The following is a 16,065-nucleotide window of genomic DNA, read 5'->3' as shown; positions in this document are numbered from 1 at the left end:
CGACGATCTTCGATTCCCGCGGTACTCAGGAACTTGCATGAACCAAAGTAAGGGCGCTCATGGCCTGGCTCGAAGGAATCCCGGAGCGTCCCAGTTCCCTGGGGTACTTGGTTCGGAGCGTCGCGAAAGATAGAGAAGGGGTTCCGACCATGGTCGTAAAGAAAGGAGTGCACCTCTTCGTCGAGCCAGATTCCCAGGCCCGGCCGAGGGGGCCATGGTGCAACTGCAACTTTCAGCTTGGGTCTCAACTATTGATCTCTTTCCGACCACCGAAACCTCGCGCGAATCTCGTCCAAGAGATCTCTGTAATTGCCCCCGTTATCTAGAAACCCCAAGAAGCTCAGTTCAATCTCTCGGAGGGCCGGTAGTTGCTCCAAGAGAGATATCACGTCGTCCTGGATCACAATGTACCGAGATAGCTTCAAGGTTTGCAATCCCGACCAGCTTGCCACTGGGAAGATAGTTTGAAGAGAGGTGAAATGAAAGCGAAATGACCTCTGCCCGGGCTCTATCCATTGTTGCCCCTGCCACCTTAAATTAGCCACTGAGTCGATCTCGATTGTCGTATAGAGACTGAGGTGTTCCAAGCTCGATGCCTCACTCAAGGCGCGGCGCAGGTTTCCGTTGCGGAAGGCGGGCCACTCCTCATATTCCTGACCACGGACAATTAGGGGAAGGTCTAGGCGGCGGAATCCGGGGCGTTGCAGCAGGACCATCAGGTTCTCGAACTCCTCGCAGGGCTGGTGAAAGATGGTGCAATTGAGCCCCGTATCCAGCTGATTAACATCCAAGATTAGCTCGGCCACGCGGTGATCAGAATGCTGGGCCAAAGCACGCAGAACAAGCCGGACTCCCCGCCACTGCCCTTTGGCTTTCTCCGGTAAAGTGCTCCAGTCTTCAGCCTCCGGCGTAGGATCCCCTTCCGCCGCTGTCGGCCACCCGCGCGGGATTGGGTAGTTAAAGCCGTTGGGGAATGCCCGGATCATTGGCGTCTCGTAGAGTGGCTGATATAACCAACCGTGAGCGGCAGGGATGAGAGTGATTCTCTCTAGAGCAGGAAACCGTCGAAGGCCATAGACCAACGCCTCCACGTCGCTCTGACGAATCAAGACTTCGGCTTGTTGCGTGAAGAGGTTCTGATAATACTGCCAACAGGTCCATAGCGACGGTCGCGCGTCCCGCTGGGCTGAACGTTCCGCGTTATACCATCCATCTTCATTTCGGTCCATCCGCACTGACAGCTCATCGAGATTACTCCTACATATTGCGACAAACCACTTCGGGCAGTCCTTGTTCTCCTCTTCCTCGTCGTCCGATTCGATGCCTGCGTCAACGTCATACGGGTCATGTTCTGGCGTTGGATCGTCGATCAGAAGAGCATCATCCCACACTATCTCCGTTACCTGCTTGCGAAATATTGGATGTTCTGCAACGGCACGAAATACTCGGATATTCAGCGGGTCTGCAGAAAGGAAGACGCGAGAAAGACGGAGGCGAGCAACGTCGCAGAGAAGGCTGCACGTCAAACGCAGCAATTTGATCTCGCGGTTTGATAGTGTTGAGATTATCAGGTGGAAAACTTCAGGTGGTAATGACAAGAGAGGCATATTGATCTTCGAGGTCAATGTTTGGGGTGGGGGAGTGATCGGAAGTAGTAGCTGCGGGTTACCAGGTAGTGTCAAGTTGGGGTGGGTAGGCAGAAGCAATTTTATATCAAACCGCCGTGAGTTAGTGCATGTCAGACAGTTGCTTCAATTGCCCGCCACTAGTTCAGGGGCCATGATACTAGCCACTTTGGGAGTTTATTCCTGCCTACCGGAACTAACTACTTTACCGTAATACTATATTTCCATCCTTGATTGTGTGTATTATACAGTACAGTAGTACATGGATACGGGCTAGCGGGGCACACATCATACCCGTTCTATTGAGATGGATTCTTCTATAGCCTGCCCCGTCCGGTGAGTATGTTAGTGTGTTTAATGAAGAGTGCGGTGTAAGATGCTTGGATTCTGACTACATGAGACTATCTCGGAGGAACTGGCTAAGGCCACCGGCGGGCGGCAGCCTGGGCGAGGCCGCAGGTCCGCCGTCAATTGTATTCTTGCCCTCAGCAGCCAATAAATCGGCAATACATGGGCAGGAGATTTCCGCGTCAACCTTTTTTATAGAGAGTCTTCTAACGACACCAGGATTACTTGAGCGGATCTGGAATGATGTCTAAAGAAACTCCAGCAATATGATTCCTGACAAAGAGTCCATCCGTTAGGATGCCAGGTTAAATGTTGGGAAGCAGCGATAAGCTTGAACTAATTTGCGTTACCCATGGTCACGAGGAGTGGGCACAAAGTTTGCTTTACCTGTTCTCCATCTTTTCCAGGCCCATTTCCTACACTACTATACTCTCTGTAGATTCCTGCGAGCCCATCATCGATCGAGCCGCAGGTGAAATTTGATTCCTTACCTAATACAACCATGCATCCAGCCAAGCCTATCAACAGTCATGCTCATTCGCTCACCCCATGGGCCAATCTATCAATTCTAAATACTGGCTCCCAACTATCCTGCCCGTACACTGGAGTCAAATATCATCCTTAAACAGACACAGGCATTTAGAGTCGCCCTTGAAACACCGGTACGGGTACGGGCTTGTAACCCCGAAGCCAAAGCTAGAGGTTTCCGATTCCACATAACCCATAATTTTCCACTTGTGGGGTCCCTGACTATATTCAACCAAGAATGGTTTTTTGGACCGGATCATTCAATGGCTGGCTATCTCGTGATGCCGGAAATTCCGGATCGAGTTCATACTCCAGTGTGAGATGTAACAGTTATGAAGGCAAAGAACCACCGATCGACCCAGGCGGTCCCATGAAGTGTATGCTTAGGCCCCCCTGAAAACACCAAACTTGACCAGAACTATACTGTAACTTTCACACTCAAAGTTGCTCTACGCTCACGAATACAATATGCGTGTCGAGATTGCTTTGGGTCTACTCACGGCGATTGATGCCGTGGCTGCTGTCTGTCCATTCTATTGCTGTGATATTGGAAGCCAGGAAACTGCTAGTGATGTCTTATGGGACACAAGGGTCGGAAGCCGTCAAGATATGAAGGGTGAGATGTTCGTTGGATTGTTTCTACAAGGTATAAGCTAACCGGCAATCGCCTCTTCAAGGCTGTAACCGCGACTCGTGCAAGAAGTATTACCTATTCTGCCTGAAGCCGAATATTGTATGTTTCTTGTAACTCTGCGCCCTTATTTCTATCTGATCGCAATATACCACCTTTGTGGTGTGCAAAGTTGATAACGGGAAGTAGCTGGGACTAGCCTGAATATCGGATAGGGTTTTCTTCTCTATCAAATTGAGCCCCTGGCTCGTATTCGAAGGCCCCACCCGTCTGAAACTATGTCGCGGATAGTGGATTGTCACTTGAATCATATGCTTTTGTTGAATAATCTGGCTCGTCTCGACCAGAACTTCCAAACTACAAAACGGACTTGGTTCCGTAGCGATCAAAAATGGCAGACTGATCGGTTGGAAGGATGGTTCTACCTCATATATTTCAGTTCCTCTGGGGATAGGTTTAGCTAATTTGCATCTGGCCGCGTTGAGAGGTTTCCTTTTCAGCTAGGTAGTGTGGTGCAGTACCAATGTCATACAACCCCCAGATATTTGCCGCTAATATCGAGGCAACAGCGCACACAAGCATTGCGAATGAGATTTGTCAATCATGTTTGAACTATTTTCACAGGCCGTAACTTGAACAATTATGATCCATAGCTCCCGAATTCTAGAGTATTGATCAATTGCTTCCAGAGCCCAGGGAAGCTATAGTCCGGTTCATTAAGTCTTTGCTTGAGCGATAAGGCCGGTGATAGCCTCCTATCACCGCCCACTATCTCCGGTCCCGGTCATGCCAATTTCCCCAGTTCGCTCAAATTCCGCAAGGGATGTAGACAGATTGATCCTTCTTTCCTCCCTCTCTCTCCATATCTCAGAAAAAGATAAAAAGTTCAATCACCCAGGATGCTCGGCAGCAAGACAATCGAGAGTGCACTCTCTCTGCTCAAACAGAACCCATCTAAAACCCTAGGGCTGAGTTTGGGCGCCCACCGTAACATCCAACCGGGCCAATACATCCCACGAGCAGGTCTGTCTCGCTCTCCCACATTCCTCGACCACGCATTGCCAGCGCAAGTCCAAAACCCAAACTAACTAAAAGAGAAACAGACGCCCGCTCCGCTCCTGACCTCACCTTCCCCGTCCCCGACCCCAACCGCACGTACATGGTGGTCAACCTGGACCTCGATGCCCCCTTTCCAGCATTCAGCTTCCTAGGCCCGATCCTGCACTGGTTGCAACCCGGTCTCCGTCCCGTTCCTACGACGACAACGTCGCTCACAAATGGGGAAACCTACGGGTTCGAAGTCACCGCCCCCTTCGTGGCGAACTACATCGGGCCCGGGCCCCCGCCCGGTAGCGCACCGCATCGCTACGTCTTCTTCCTGTACGAGCAGCCGGCCGGTTTCGATGTCCAGAAGTACGCGTCCCCGGAGGGGCAGAAGGTGGGACGCTGGCCGCGGGTGCGGTACGATTGGGATAAATGGGTGCAGGAGGTGCAGTTGGGGGAGGTGGTGGCGGTGAATTATTTTACTAGTAATTGATGCGTGGGCTGAGATGTTTTGGGGAGATGGGATGGAAGTTTCAGGCAGGCCCAAATGTGGGCCCGTCCGTGCCGGTTCCGGGCAGTGACTATTTGGTTGGGGTTGGCTGCGGGGCCGGTTCCGGGCAAGAAAGCCGGCCCCCCGGATGTCCCGATAAGATTGGAAGCTCTTTGTGACGGGACCCCGTCATGACTGGCGCTCAAATGATCATTTTCTGTCTTTCGGCCCGGGGAGCAAGGAAACGGACGAGGTAGATGGAGTAATCGCTGTTGGAACAACCCTGGATACCTACCTGACACCCGGAGCTTCGGAACAGAATAAGAGATCGGCGATTATGAAGTTCTTCAATGCGACCGGGGAGTCTGACAAACTTGCTGCTGATGTTGTAACCCTCACAGTGATAAGAATATGAGTCGCAATCCCAAGGGTCACGTAGTGTTGTTGGAACGTGTACTTCGAACCATTGTATCATATAGGATGAAGAAAGTTGAGGATCCATATTTAGTTGTTTATACAGAAGGTCCCGTTGATGTTGAAGCTATCAAGATCCTGATTGTGGCAGTCGCATGCTATCTGTGGGTACCGGGCATTGAAACTAATAAGGTCATTATCTGGTTTGTAAAACACCCTACCTTCGATATATGGAATAAAATGGTATGGTAGACTGGAAAGATGCTACAGATGCTACTAATCCCGACATCAATTGGACTATCGCCAGCAGGCCCCAAACCACTGTTTCCATGAGAACGGTCAAGACTACAAACACTACACCACCGCTCGAGAGAAGATCAAAGTTGGCAAGAGTCAGATCTGGTACTCGGTATATCGGAAGGGCTATACATTGATGAGCATCCACGCTACTCGACAACAGACAATGCTCCAGAAATCAAGATTGGTCAATCTACCCGGGGGCTCCCAATCTCATCTAATCGCCCTTCCAAAGCCATAAATCTGCATTGATGCTATGTTTGTGTCTATCTGCAGCAGAGTGCAGTCTAGTCGAGCATATATTAGACAGTAGCCGCAGACAAAAGGTGGGGTCTTATCACATACCACGTCAGATCAGGTGTCAAATCATTTCGCATCCGACCGAATTAGCTTTCCTCCCTAGGCGGCACGTTCGGGAGCAGGAGTCTCGTCGGGGACATATCTAACCCAGCTTAACGCCCCGTCCGACGCAGTTCCTGTGACGATTCTGGCAAGGGCGATGTCGGAGCAGAGGACAAGGGAAAGAAAAACAGAAGTTATTGATAGCGAGAGCTTCATCTTGTATGGTGGTATATCTTTGAACGGTGTCTTGGAATAGAATCTGAATCTTGAAGATGGACACCACCTTGGGTTGCAACAAGGCCCAGGGTCGGCTCGGTATCTATACCCTTTTATTTCGCGGAACCCCGGACGCCACGATAGAGGTCACAGCTTAGATAACATTGATTCATTGTGTGGTCGAGGGTTTGGAGAGACTACACCATTAGCATTTGGCCTACGGGACTGCATTTCATTGGCTGCAGGGAGTCTTTATGATGCGCAAATCCGCATCATTGACTCTAACATCAAGTGCCTCCATGCCGAAATAGAGGTACAGATGATCATGCTTAAGGGGCTACCATGTATGATAAGGAAGTACCAGATGTCGCTGGGTACCATCTGACGTACCGGTGGGGGATGCGGTTGGGGTCCGGGGCAGCTGAACTTTGTGTCTAGACTTTGAATTGTCTTCTGGCATTGATTCAGACCCGAGCCAAGGTTTTCTTGTGATCCGCCCACGTGGGAATGATCTGGTCTAGGCAATTCTTATTCCTTGTATGTATCTGCAGTGCGCGCAGAAATGATTCGGTACGAAATAAGGTTATCGGGGGCGGGTCCTGGCCGTTTGCGGTGAAATTAAGCAGTGGAAGCTTGAGATGGCCGGCCCACTTGGTGGGATCGAGATCGACCAGCACTGATCGATCGGATCGATCGGATCGATCTGAGCAAGGTGTTTCTACAGCGACCTACACTGCACGTTAGTGGCTGAGAAAGTAATAGTACGACATCCAGAAATCGCGCACACCCTCAAAGGATGTAATGGTACGGTCATCCAATCCAGTACCCCTAGGCTGTCATGGTGTTGAGCTCGAGAGCGCACTGTTGTACAGTCTGGTCTAGACTTCAAGGTGGCACTGCCACAAGACTGGTATAATGCACTGCGCCACGCTACTCACATTGTGTTCGATCTCGGATACTGCCGTATCACACTGCAACTTTTGAGATTCCCCAGTGAGGTCTATGGCGGGATCTCTCGGTCAATTTGCAACGTGATCAGCATCGGACTACTTGACGACCGGCAAAGTCATCACAGGCCAGGTTGATATCATTGAGACATGTTAATATATCAAGGCAAAGATTTCTAAGGGACCTATCTTTATTTCCTACCACAATATCTTTTCCACAGCGAGTGGGTCTCGAGAACAAGATCTCGAACTTTATCGTCAACCATAGATGTCCAAGTTTCCGCACCGCTCCCTCCCCACAAGCGACCCAAATCCTCCCGGCATGTGTCTGTTGATAGTACCAAGGAACCATCGGTCAGCGGATACTTGGCGCGGAGTCTAGATCACAAGTCCGGGATTGCAGCGCATCAAAGCAGCAAAAACATCATCCTCACCATTAAAGCTACTCTTAATCAAGGACGTCATGGCAAGAGTGTGTGCTAAACATAAATGTCCGCGTCGTCCTATGATCGACTTTAGAAAGATCAACAAGCATAACCCTTTCAGATATCGCTTCATCTCCGTCATACAGTTGAACATGGTCAAGCCCACAATCCTCGCCCTACTGGCGCTCAGTAAGATAAACATCCAAGCATACAATCCGCTCAACGGATGAGATTAACATCTCCAGCCTCCCCCGTTTGGTCAACGCCACAGACCTCGGTGACCAACCTAGCCAAGTGTACAGACTGGTGTTACAAGAACTACCCAAACCCGTCGTCCACTTGCGTTTTCCCTGCGTTAACTGGGCAGGGTCCGTGTTATGTCTGTGGCCCTTCGAAGACATCACAGTCGCAGCAAGTATGCAGCGGAGCTTGCACGGATACGAACACCGATGCGAAGAACTGTGGAAAGTGTGGTACCACTGTAGGTCCAGACCCTGGGTGCTCCCCCCAAATTCAAGCATCATCAGGATAACCTTGGTACTCGCAGTGTGCATCTGGAAAATGCACCCTGGGCAAATGTTGCAACCCCGTCGACACTTACGGATGCACTGTCAATAACTTTATTAGCTTCTGTTGTAATCAAGGGTGCGCGTTTGAAACCCCGCCAGATGGCACGACAACTGGTCGATGCCTTTGATGAATTTTCGAAATGGTAGCCTGGTTGCCGACCATGCTGCTTATTCCTCTATCTTATTTGATGTTCTGGAACGAATATTCTTGTCGGATCAGCCAGGAGGCTAGACTTTGCACTATGAATACCCCCACACGACCTATATAGCTGCCAGAAGTGAGAACGAGATACCCACACACACACACACACACACCCCCCACAGGGGTTACATTCATATATTGTAAAGTCATACAACATTCTGAGTGAGCCATAAAGCATAATGGATCGAAGACATAAATCCAGGACATAGGTCGGTACAACGGTAAACTTAAAAGGCACCTCTACAGTACATTGGTATGGCTCTGATCCGCCGATATACGTCTCTTTCCCCCTCGTCGCCACACATCCCACAAGCAGGCTGTGACGACAAAACCTATTTAAACTCGTTGTTAGGTCTTGGATATCATCTACTAACACATACCAAATACATCACTAACAAAGAAGAGAGTCTCTCCTAAGCAACTCGCGTCATAATCCCGCCCAAATACCCATCAACCCGAGCAACCTCGCCCAACGGCGCAACCATCCCCACGTACCCATCCGGCCGCACCACCACGAGCGCACCCTGCGCAGGATCAACACCATAGATCCCATACGCATCGTCCACCGCATAACCACTATAGAACGACATCTCTGCGTACTCCTTCACACACGCCGGAATATTAGCCCAGGATACCGCACCCGGCAACTCGGGATACACCACAATCTGCTCAAGCAGCGACGGGGGAAACTGCTGAGCCAGACCCGTTACGTCCTTTAGCGCAATTGCAGATACGCCGTTCGCGTCTAGCAGGTCAACGGAGAGGAAGGACAGGATGCGGAAGCGCCCGGTGGATCCCAAGTCTAAAAGCAGTCAGCGATGGTTGTCCTGTGCGTCAAACAGGGAGAGGTCGTCTTACCGTCATGGATATCCCGGTGCGCTCCGTCCGCAAATCGCTTCATCTTGACATTGAGCAAGCGGCGCCCAGGCCGGAGAATCCCGGACAGGTAGTCGTGGCCGCTGACGACGGGCCTCGTGGTGCCGGTCGAAGGCGTTCTGTCTACGGCCAGATTCTCCACATACTCTACGCCGCAGCCGCTGGTAAACTCACAACCAGCGCTGAACATGTCAACGAATTCGGCGTGAGAGATGCCGGATTTAGACTCAGCCGTGCCCACTTTATCCGAAAAGCCGGTGGAGAACTTTCTGTCGAAGTCGATTAGTTGTTGGGCGTTGGCGTGGCGTTCGATGTGGTAGGTGTTGAGTAGCGCATTCCCTAATGTAGACGGGGTGAGGCCGTTGACGTGATAAGCGAGCTTCCATGCCAGGTTGTATGAGTCCATCATTGACACATTCATGCCTTGGCCGGCCTGCATAATCCAGTGTTAGTTACTAAGTACAGTCTCATCATTGCAGGAGGTTAATTGCGGCAGTTTACCTTCGGGCTGTGTGTATGGCAAGCTTGCTGGTTGTCAGTCCAAGCTCTCCCCTAGAAGTGATCAAGACGTACCGTCACCGACGATGAACACCCTACCAACCCCAGTAGCATCCTTCACAATAAACTCAGGACAGACCCTCTGCCCAATCTGGTACGCAGCCCACCAATCAATCGCATCGGCCCTCTTAGGCCGGATATAGTACGGCTGGAACACGTCTTCAATCTGTTTCAAGATCCCTTCCAGCGTAACCTGCGACCGTCGCCCCCTTGCACCCTCCCCAAGGTCCGCATCCGCTTCCTTCCTCTCCGGATCCACTAGACCCGGGACCTGCACATAAATGCGAGTGATATATTCGCCCGTACAGATGCGCTCGCGAGGGATGACCATGACGGAACCGGCCCGGGAGTGAATCGCACAACGCCGACGGATATCCGGGAAATCCGTGTCAACCACGAGATCCACCACGCCCCAGATGTGGTCGAGCGACTGGCCTTCGAGGTGCAGACCTACCGCCTTGCGGACCATGGAATGCGCCCCGTCCGCCCCGACCAGGTGCTTCGTCCGAAGGGTCTGTCGCTGGGCGCCATTGACCTCGATCTGCACCAACACGGGAAACTCCGCGTCGCCTTGCTCATCTATCTCCAACGACACGAGCCTAGTGTTGCGCAGCACCCCGCGCTGCGAGTAGCGCAGCAGGTCCTGGTCCATGATGCGCTCGATGCGGCCCTGATGGATGGTGGCTTCGTAGGGAAACCGGGCCGGCGGGATCACCTGGGGTACGACGGTCTGTCGTTGGATGCTCTGGTTGTTGCCGGGACTCTCGGTCTGGTTCCAGAACGCAAACTCCCACATCTGGCATGCCTCCCGCTCGATCTCCTCGGAGATCCCCAGGCTCTTGAATACCTCCAAGGTGCGGGGCTGGACCCCGTCGGCCTGGCCGGATTTGAGGGTGCTCGGCTTGGAGTCAATGCATAGAAGGGACTCGTCTGTCAATCCGTACCTTGCGAGGAGTAGTTGGAGCATTAGCCCGGCGGGTCCGGCCTATCGTTTGTGACATAGGTTAGTCTTTGATGATCTGCACAACTCTTCAGGACTGAGCCCGGTTGTTTGATATGGAGAGAGCCAACCTACCCCGACAATAAGTACTTCATATCGTTCCACTTCGCTCTCCGGAGAAGGTACGAATGCCGGTGTCAAGCGAGGCAGTGGGGGAGCCAAAGACGGCAGGACCCTTAGGTCGCGCCAGCTGGAGGCATGTTCGGTGAAGAGCGGCATGGTGTGATTTGCTGAGATAATAAAATTGTACGTCGACCTAAGCAGGGCTGTGGACGATATGACTTGAAAACTTGGACTTTTGGTCGGCAACAAAGGTACATAAGCTTTCATCTATCTCTCTATTTGCGGGGTTAGGCGTGGAGAAAGCTGGGGGTAGAAGACTAGACCCCGCGACCCGGATGAGCCTTCGGCAAATAAAACGGCTAGTATCAAGCGTGAGGTCTGTACTATTGCCATTGCTCGTTGGAGGACACTGGGGAAAAGTGATTCCCTCGGTTTGTTCTTGTCTGCGCACCCCGCCGGCCACCCCGCCGCGTCCCCGCCACGCCGTTCCGAGCAAGGCGGGGTGACTGCAAAGATGCCATCAGCCCCCCTTGGGAGGATGATGGTCACGAAGATGCTGACCAACCAGCTCCTTCGTGGATCTTAGTGATCTATGCCCCAGAATGACCCTCTATCGCAGCACACAACACCGAAGCGAATGAAGATGAAATGCCCCATCGTCCGACTCGGCTCAGCATATCGATCAAGCGGTGCACCTGGTTGGCGTCCGCCAAGATACAGTCTCTGCCAGCCTTTCCGAGTGCGCCAGGCGGCGCCGCATGGCTGTCTGACAACTGGACTTCCGGAGCCTCGAACGCCCTAACATCGACGCCTTGCTGGCCTCCAATTCGAGTAAAGGCGAACCAGCACAAAGCGGCGTGAAATAGACCTCGAGGGATGTGGATGGCTGGCTCGGCGGCGACACGCATCTTCTCCACGTAACGCTGCAGTAGGAAAGCATGAACCAGGCATTTACTTGCGCCTAGTGACCCCGACCAAGAACGGACAAGCGGGTAGCTGGCTTGCGCAGCAGACTCCCCATCCCGGCCGCTGGCTCGTTCCAGCAGGTCGAGGTCGGCGTAGATGGCTATGTAGGTGGAGTGCCACAAGATTTGCAACGCAAAGGGGTCGTCCTCGTTGTCGTGTAAGGTAGACTGGGTGCTATTGCTCCCCCACCACCACATGAGCATGTGGGATAATCTCCCCACTTCCTGGTCATCGAGTGTATTCGACCGTCGAGCCTCACTGACGTGGGCACTGATGCTCTCAAGTAGTCCGTAGGCTGCAAATCTAGAATCTCCTGGGAGAATGTTGTCGAGGTACGTGTTCGACATTCGAGGGCTCGTTGGAGTCGTCGTGAGTTTGTAAGCTCTGGCCCATTTCACCGCCGTAGGCGCCGTGAACAATGCATCCGAGGCCAAATGAGGGTACTGCGTGAGCCGATGTTTGCAGATGGGCTCATGGTGCAATAGACTCGCGAGTTCCGCGTCATGGATGTTCAGGGCGATCTTGACCCTCAATCGCTGCTCGCGATCAATCCATCGACTCCACTGCTCGCCCAAACAAGCTTCATCGAGGTCGAGACCTCGGGGGGTCACGGGCAGCGGCAGTGCACTCCTATCGGACTCACGCGCCCAGGCCATGACCGTGCCATGCAGAACACCCGCCAGAATGAGGTCCTTGGGACGGCCGGAGAGAATGGCAAATGTCTGGCCGATGATCGCTGCTTGAACCATGGACAACGCGTCGGAGCAGCTGCGAGCCAGAACTGACTCCCAGGACGCCAAAATCGCTTTATTCAACCTCTCAAACAGTCGATTCCCTTGCGCGACCGCGTGTGACGACCCTACAAATAGGCTTCCAACCGAACAGATTGAGATGAATAGTAACGAGTTCTCAGTGGTGGGCTTGAACGAGGGAACATGCACGATCGGCAGAAGTGGGTGAAAGCGAGTGAAGAATTGGTTGGCGAAGAGATTGAGCTGCTCCGCTGAGGGAAGAGCCTCATCGTGCATGCGAGGTTGGAGTTTCTGCGAGAGGCCTGCTCGATAGGTTTCATCGGCCGCGAGGTTTCCCTGACCAACCTCCCCGCCCCGAGTGCCGGAATTGTTCTGGGAAGCCGGTGTGTCTTCCGGTACAGTCAGACGCGTAAACCATCTTCGCTTCACAACGTCACCTGGCAATTCCGCAGTCTGCATTGAGGTGGGGGTAAGGAAGGGGCCGGTATCAGTCAAGCTCGGGATGGACAGGATGGGGGGCAGTTGCGCCCATTCCGAAATCGCCGAGGTCAAGGTGAAATCCAGCGCGTCGACATCGAGAAGCGCTCCTGGAGACCAAGAAGAGCTGGGCTCACTATGCTGAATGGGGTTGACGAAATGCAGCTGATGCTCTGGCACCAGGTAGGTGCCTGTTGGTGCATCTGAAGGGTTGATTGCCTGCTGGGATGATGGCGTCGACATTGCCTTCTCGCCTGCTGGACGCTCTCGAGACTGAGGCGAGGCTGTCTGATGAATCTTTTCATGCCGGCGTAGTACATCACTGCAACAGCGAGATCAGTATCCGGTAGAACCAACGACATGTGGGATGTAGAAAAGCAGGTGCCTACCTCCTGGAATACAACTTGCCACAGATCAGACATTCGTAGGGCCTGTCATTAGTGTGACTCCGCAAGTGTCGCGTGAGGTGCTCGGCTTTCGAGAAGGTCCTATTACAGCTCAAGCATGTTCTACTGCGCGTAGCACTCATTTTCGAACGGTTGGCGGGATATAATCGATGATGACAAAGGGACGATGGCGACAGAAGGATGGATTTACAATGTATTTCCGGTCGGTCCGATTGCGGGGGATCTCCAGTCACGTGACCTCATCCCTTTCCCCCTCCACCCCCCGAGAACTATTCCACAGCACAATCAGGAATACCCGTACGTATGAGTTGAGTTATAGTATTGAGCTGTCAGTTCATAGATATAGGTTAGGGAAAGAATACTAGTTTTCAAGACTTAAGTATTCTGTCCGACCTTTGGGTAAGGGGCGTACGGGGTGGGGTGTCAGTGGCGTAAAGACGCCGAAAGAACAGCTTCCTTAGACCCCCGTGAATAGACAAAGACCGTGATAAAAGTGCATTGAAGTGTCAACCAACCACCTGTAGTCTAGCCAACAATGTGATCATCTGGGGATCTTCCTCCCACAAAGCCTGCCGAACAATGCTAGCAATCAGCTTTGATACCGAAAGCAGTAGCACAAAGAAACCACAACAAGCTCTATGCATCAGTAATCAGCGTAGCCCAACCCGAAACATATAAAACGGACCAGAAACCCCTCTATTCTCCAAGACACCCATACCTGAGGCTAACAGCTATCCCAACTCACAAGTAGGAACTAGTCATATAATATACAAAAGCACCTCAACACCATGGCAGCCACCCCCATTATCCAACACTTCGAAGAGGAGGTCCCCTTCGACTACGAATACGTGCCGCAACGTGAGTTCATCTTCAACGGCCAGACACCACCGGGGATAGAGTGGTGCGTTGTGGTCGTCTCGGACGCCAAATGGCACGAGGCCCGCGACGTGCTGGCAGTCGATCTGGGCGGGCACGAGTGTCTGGACTGCACGTTTCCGCTGAAGAGATACCACTGTCACTTTGTGGATGAGGAGTCGGAGTTGGAGTTGATGGTCTTTCTGCTCGCGGAGACGGAGTTGGCCGCGCTGAAAAGGCCCCGGGATGATCGTGGGTCGTTTGGGCCGCCTTCTGTGGTGGTGTATTGATTGATGCTTGCTTGTTGAATTGCTGGGTAGGTTAATGGTAGCTGTAATGGTATCTCTTGCCTTTCTAGCTCACTTCGACCTTTGTGAATAGATATAGTAATAATGCTTTTTTTCTTTGGGTTGGCTTCAGAGGGGGGAAAAGCCAACATGGGTTTGCGTGTAGTTTGGAACAATAGCCCTAAATAACTCTAAAGAATGCACTCATAACTCCATCAACCAACCCCCTCACCATCACTACTATCCCCTCCTCCTATTCAAACTAAACCTCCCTCAAACCAACGGATGGCGAAGCACCACCTTCCCAAACATCCTCCCACCCTCCGCCAGCCCCGTCAACACCTCCAGCGCATCCTGCGCCGACCCCCCGAAGACCTCAACGCGAGGCAGCCGGAAGCGCACACGGTAACCCCGCATTACCCACTCCAGCACCCGCCACGCGCGCTCAAAGTCCGCCGGCCTCGCCGGGATGGTAACGGGCCGCGGGACCGCTGCAACCTTAATAGTCACATCACGGTTAGGGGTCGCGAGGGGCATACGGAAGCGGGGATCGTCCTGAACGACCAGCGAGACGAGGTCCGCGTCCGGGGTGAGACACCGAGCCAGCAGGGCTGCTGAGGAGTCCCCAGTCCCCGTGTCACTGCCCACGGCGTCGAGACCGTAAGCTACGGTGGAGTTGCTCTCCTGAATTGCTCGTGTGATCTCGTCCACCACCGTAGGGGACCGGTAATCAAAGCAGTGGGTGGCGCCCAGCTTCATGAGCAGGGCATGGCGCTGCGGGGACGCCGTCACAAGGATGGGGGAGACCCCGCTGGCTCGCGCGAGCTGGACCGCGCAGATGCCCACGCTGCTGGAGGCGCCCCAGATGAGGAGTCCCTTGCTGCCAGCCTGTACACCGCCGGTCGGGGCTTCTTCCTGTGGAGGGGGAATCCCCAGCAAATTGAACAGTGCATCTGCCGCCGTCATGGTGACCACGGTGAGAGCCGCGGCGTCCGGTAGCGGGAGTGTGGCGGGCACGTGGAATGCCATCTCCTCCGGACACACCAGGTACGACTGGTGTGTGCCGTATTTGGCTGGGCGGTTCAGTCCTGTGGGCGTGTAGCCTGCGACGATCGCGCCCGGGCGGAAGCGGTGGCATTGCGGCGCGACCTCGAGCACCTTCCCGCAGAAGTCGTAGCCCAGCACGGCGGGGGAGATGCCCAGCTGCGTTGCGTGTTTGGTGTCGGCGGGATTGGCGCCGGAGTACAGCGTTTCTACTAGTATCTCGCCGGCGGCTGGCTTGGGGATGGGGAGGTCTCGTCGGACTGTGAAGTTGAGGGTGTCGTCGACATATAAGCCTGTCTGGAACCGTGCAGTGGCCATTTTGCGGGACAGTGTGAGTGTTTACTGGAGAAATCAGTGCGATGAAAACGAGGGGTGAGTCTTTTGGCGTTCTTTAAATGAAAAATGGACACTGGTCTAGCGGACCGACTATTCTCATTTCCCAGTCAATTTCTTGCGTCCTTCCAACCCCTATGGTTGTTCCAGTGGATAACAGGGGCAATAGCCGCTTACTCATCGGGAGCTAGTCAGCCGAAGCCGGCGGGGTGGAGCGGGGTGGAGCGGGGTGAGGGGTGTATGGCGGGGTGAATGGACGATCACTCGCTGACGGAAAAGAGATGGATTTCTGGATATTACACACTAAAGAGGTGTATCGCTCAGGGTATGCGAATGACCGTAGAACATGCTTCGATGGTTGCAGTTCGT

At 53.1% G+C, this 16,065-nt stretch overlaps 5 protein-coding genes across 5 annotated transcripts; 1 reads left to right on the top strand and 4 right to left on the bottom strand.

The window, feature by feature from the left end:
- Positions 1-248: 248 nt before the first annotated feature.
- Positions 249-1,607, bottom strand: ASPACDRAFT_47043 (uncharacterized protein; the record flags this gene model as incomplete). The annotated part of the gene is made up of 1 exon (XM_020201887.1): positions 249-1,607. One exon carries the CDS (start codon positions 1,605-1,607, stop codon positions 249-251), a length of 1,359 nt encoding a protein of 452 aa, XP_020052613.1.
- A 2,424-nt stretch (positions 1,608-4,031) lies between these two features.
- ASPACDRAFT_47042 (YbhB/YbcL family Raf kinase inhibitor-like protein) lies at positions 4,032-4,669 on the top strand (the record flags this gene model as incomplete). Its single annotated transcript, XM_020201886.1, has 2 exons — positions 4,032-4,155; positions 4,236-4,669. The coding sequence occupies 2 exons, from the start codon at positions 4,032-4,034 to the stop codon at positions 4,667-4,669; spliced, it is 558 nt and encodes a 185-aa protein (XP_020052612.1).
- A 3,822-nt stretch (positions 4,670-8,491) lies between these two features.
- On the bottom strand, positions 8,492-10,731 carry ASPACDRAFT_35077 (uncharacterized protein; the record flags this gene model as incomplete). The annotated part of the gene is made up of 5 exons (XM_020200089.1): positions 8,492-8,880; positions 8,937-9,387; positions 9,456-9,478; positions 9,528-10,497; positions 10,588-10,731. The coding sequence occupies 5 exons, from the start codon at positions 10,729-10,731 to the stop codon at positions 8,492-8,494; spliced, it is 1,977 nt and encodes a 658-aa protein (XP_020052611.1).
- A 434-nt stretch (positions 10,732-11,165) lies between these two features.
- Positions 11,166-13,299, bottom strand: ASPACDRAFT_54647 (uncharacterized protein; the record flags this gene model as incomplete). Its single annotated transcript, XM_020202905.1, has 2 exons — positions 11,166-13,092; positions 13,160-13,299. 2 exons carry the CDS (start codon positions 13,297-13,299, stop codon positions 11,166-11,168), a joined length of 2,067 nt encoding a protein of 688 aa, XP_020052610.1.
- A 1,293-nt stretch (positions 13,300-14,592) lies between these two features.
- ASPACDRAFT_63725 (zinc-binding alcohol dehydrogenase family protein) lies at positions 14,593-15,681 on the bottom strand (the record flags this gene model as incomplete). The annotated part of the gene is made up of 1 exon (XM_020203925.1): positions 14,593-15,681. One exon carries the CDS (start codon positions 15,679-15,681, stop codon positions 14,593-14,595), a length of 1,089 nt encoding a protein of 362 aa, XP_020052609.1.
- Between the last annotated feature and the right edge of the window lie 384 nt (positions 15,682-16,065).

Source organism: Aspergillus aculeatus (genome assembly GCF_001890905.1).
Source record: "Aspergillus aculeatus ATCC 16872 unplaced genomic scaffold ASPACscaffold_17, whole genome shotgun sequence".
Classification (NCBI taxonomy): Eukaryota; Fungi; Ascomycota; class Eurotiomycetes; order Eurotiales; family Aspergillaceae; genus Aspergillus; species Aspergillus aculeatus.
The sequence above is the reverse complement of the archived record's forward strand: the minus strand, read 5'-3'. Positions and strand labels throughout refer to the sequence as shown.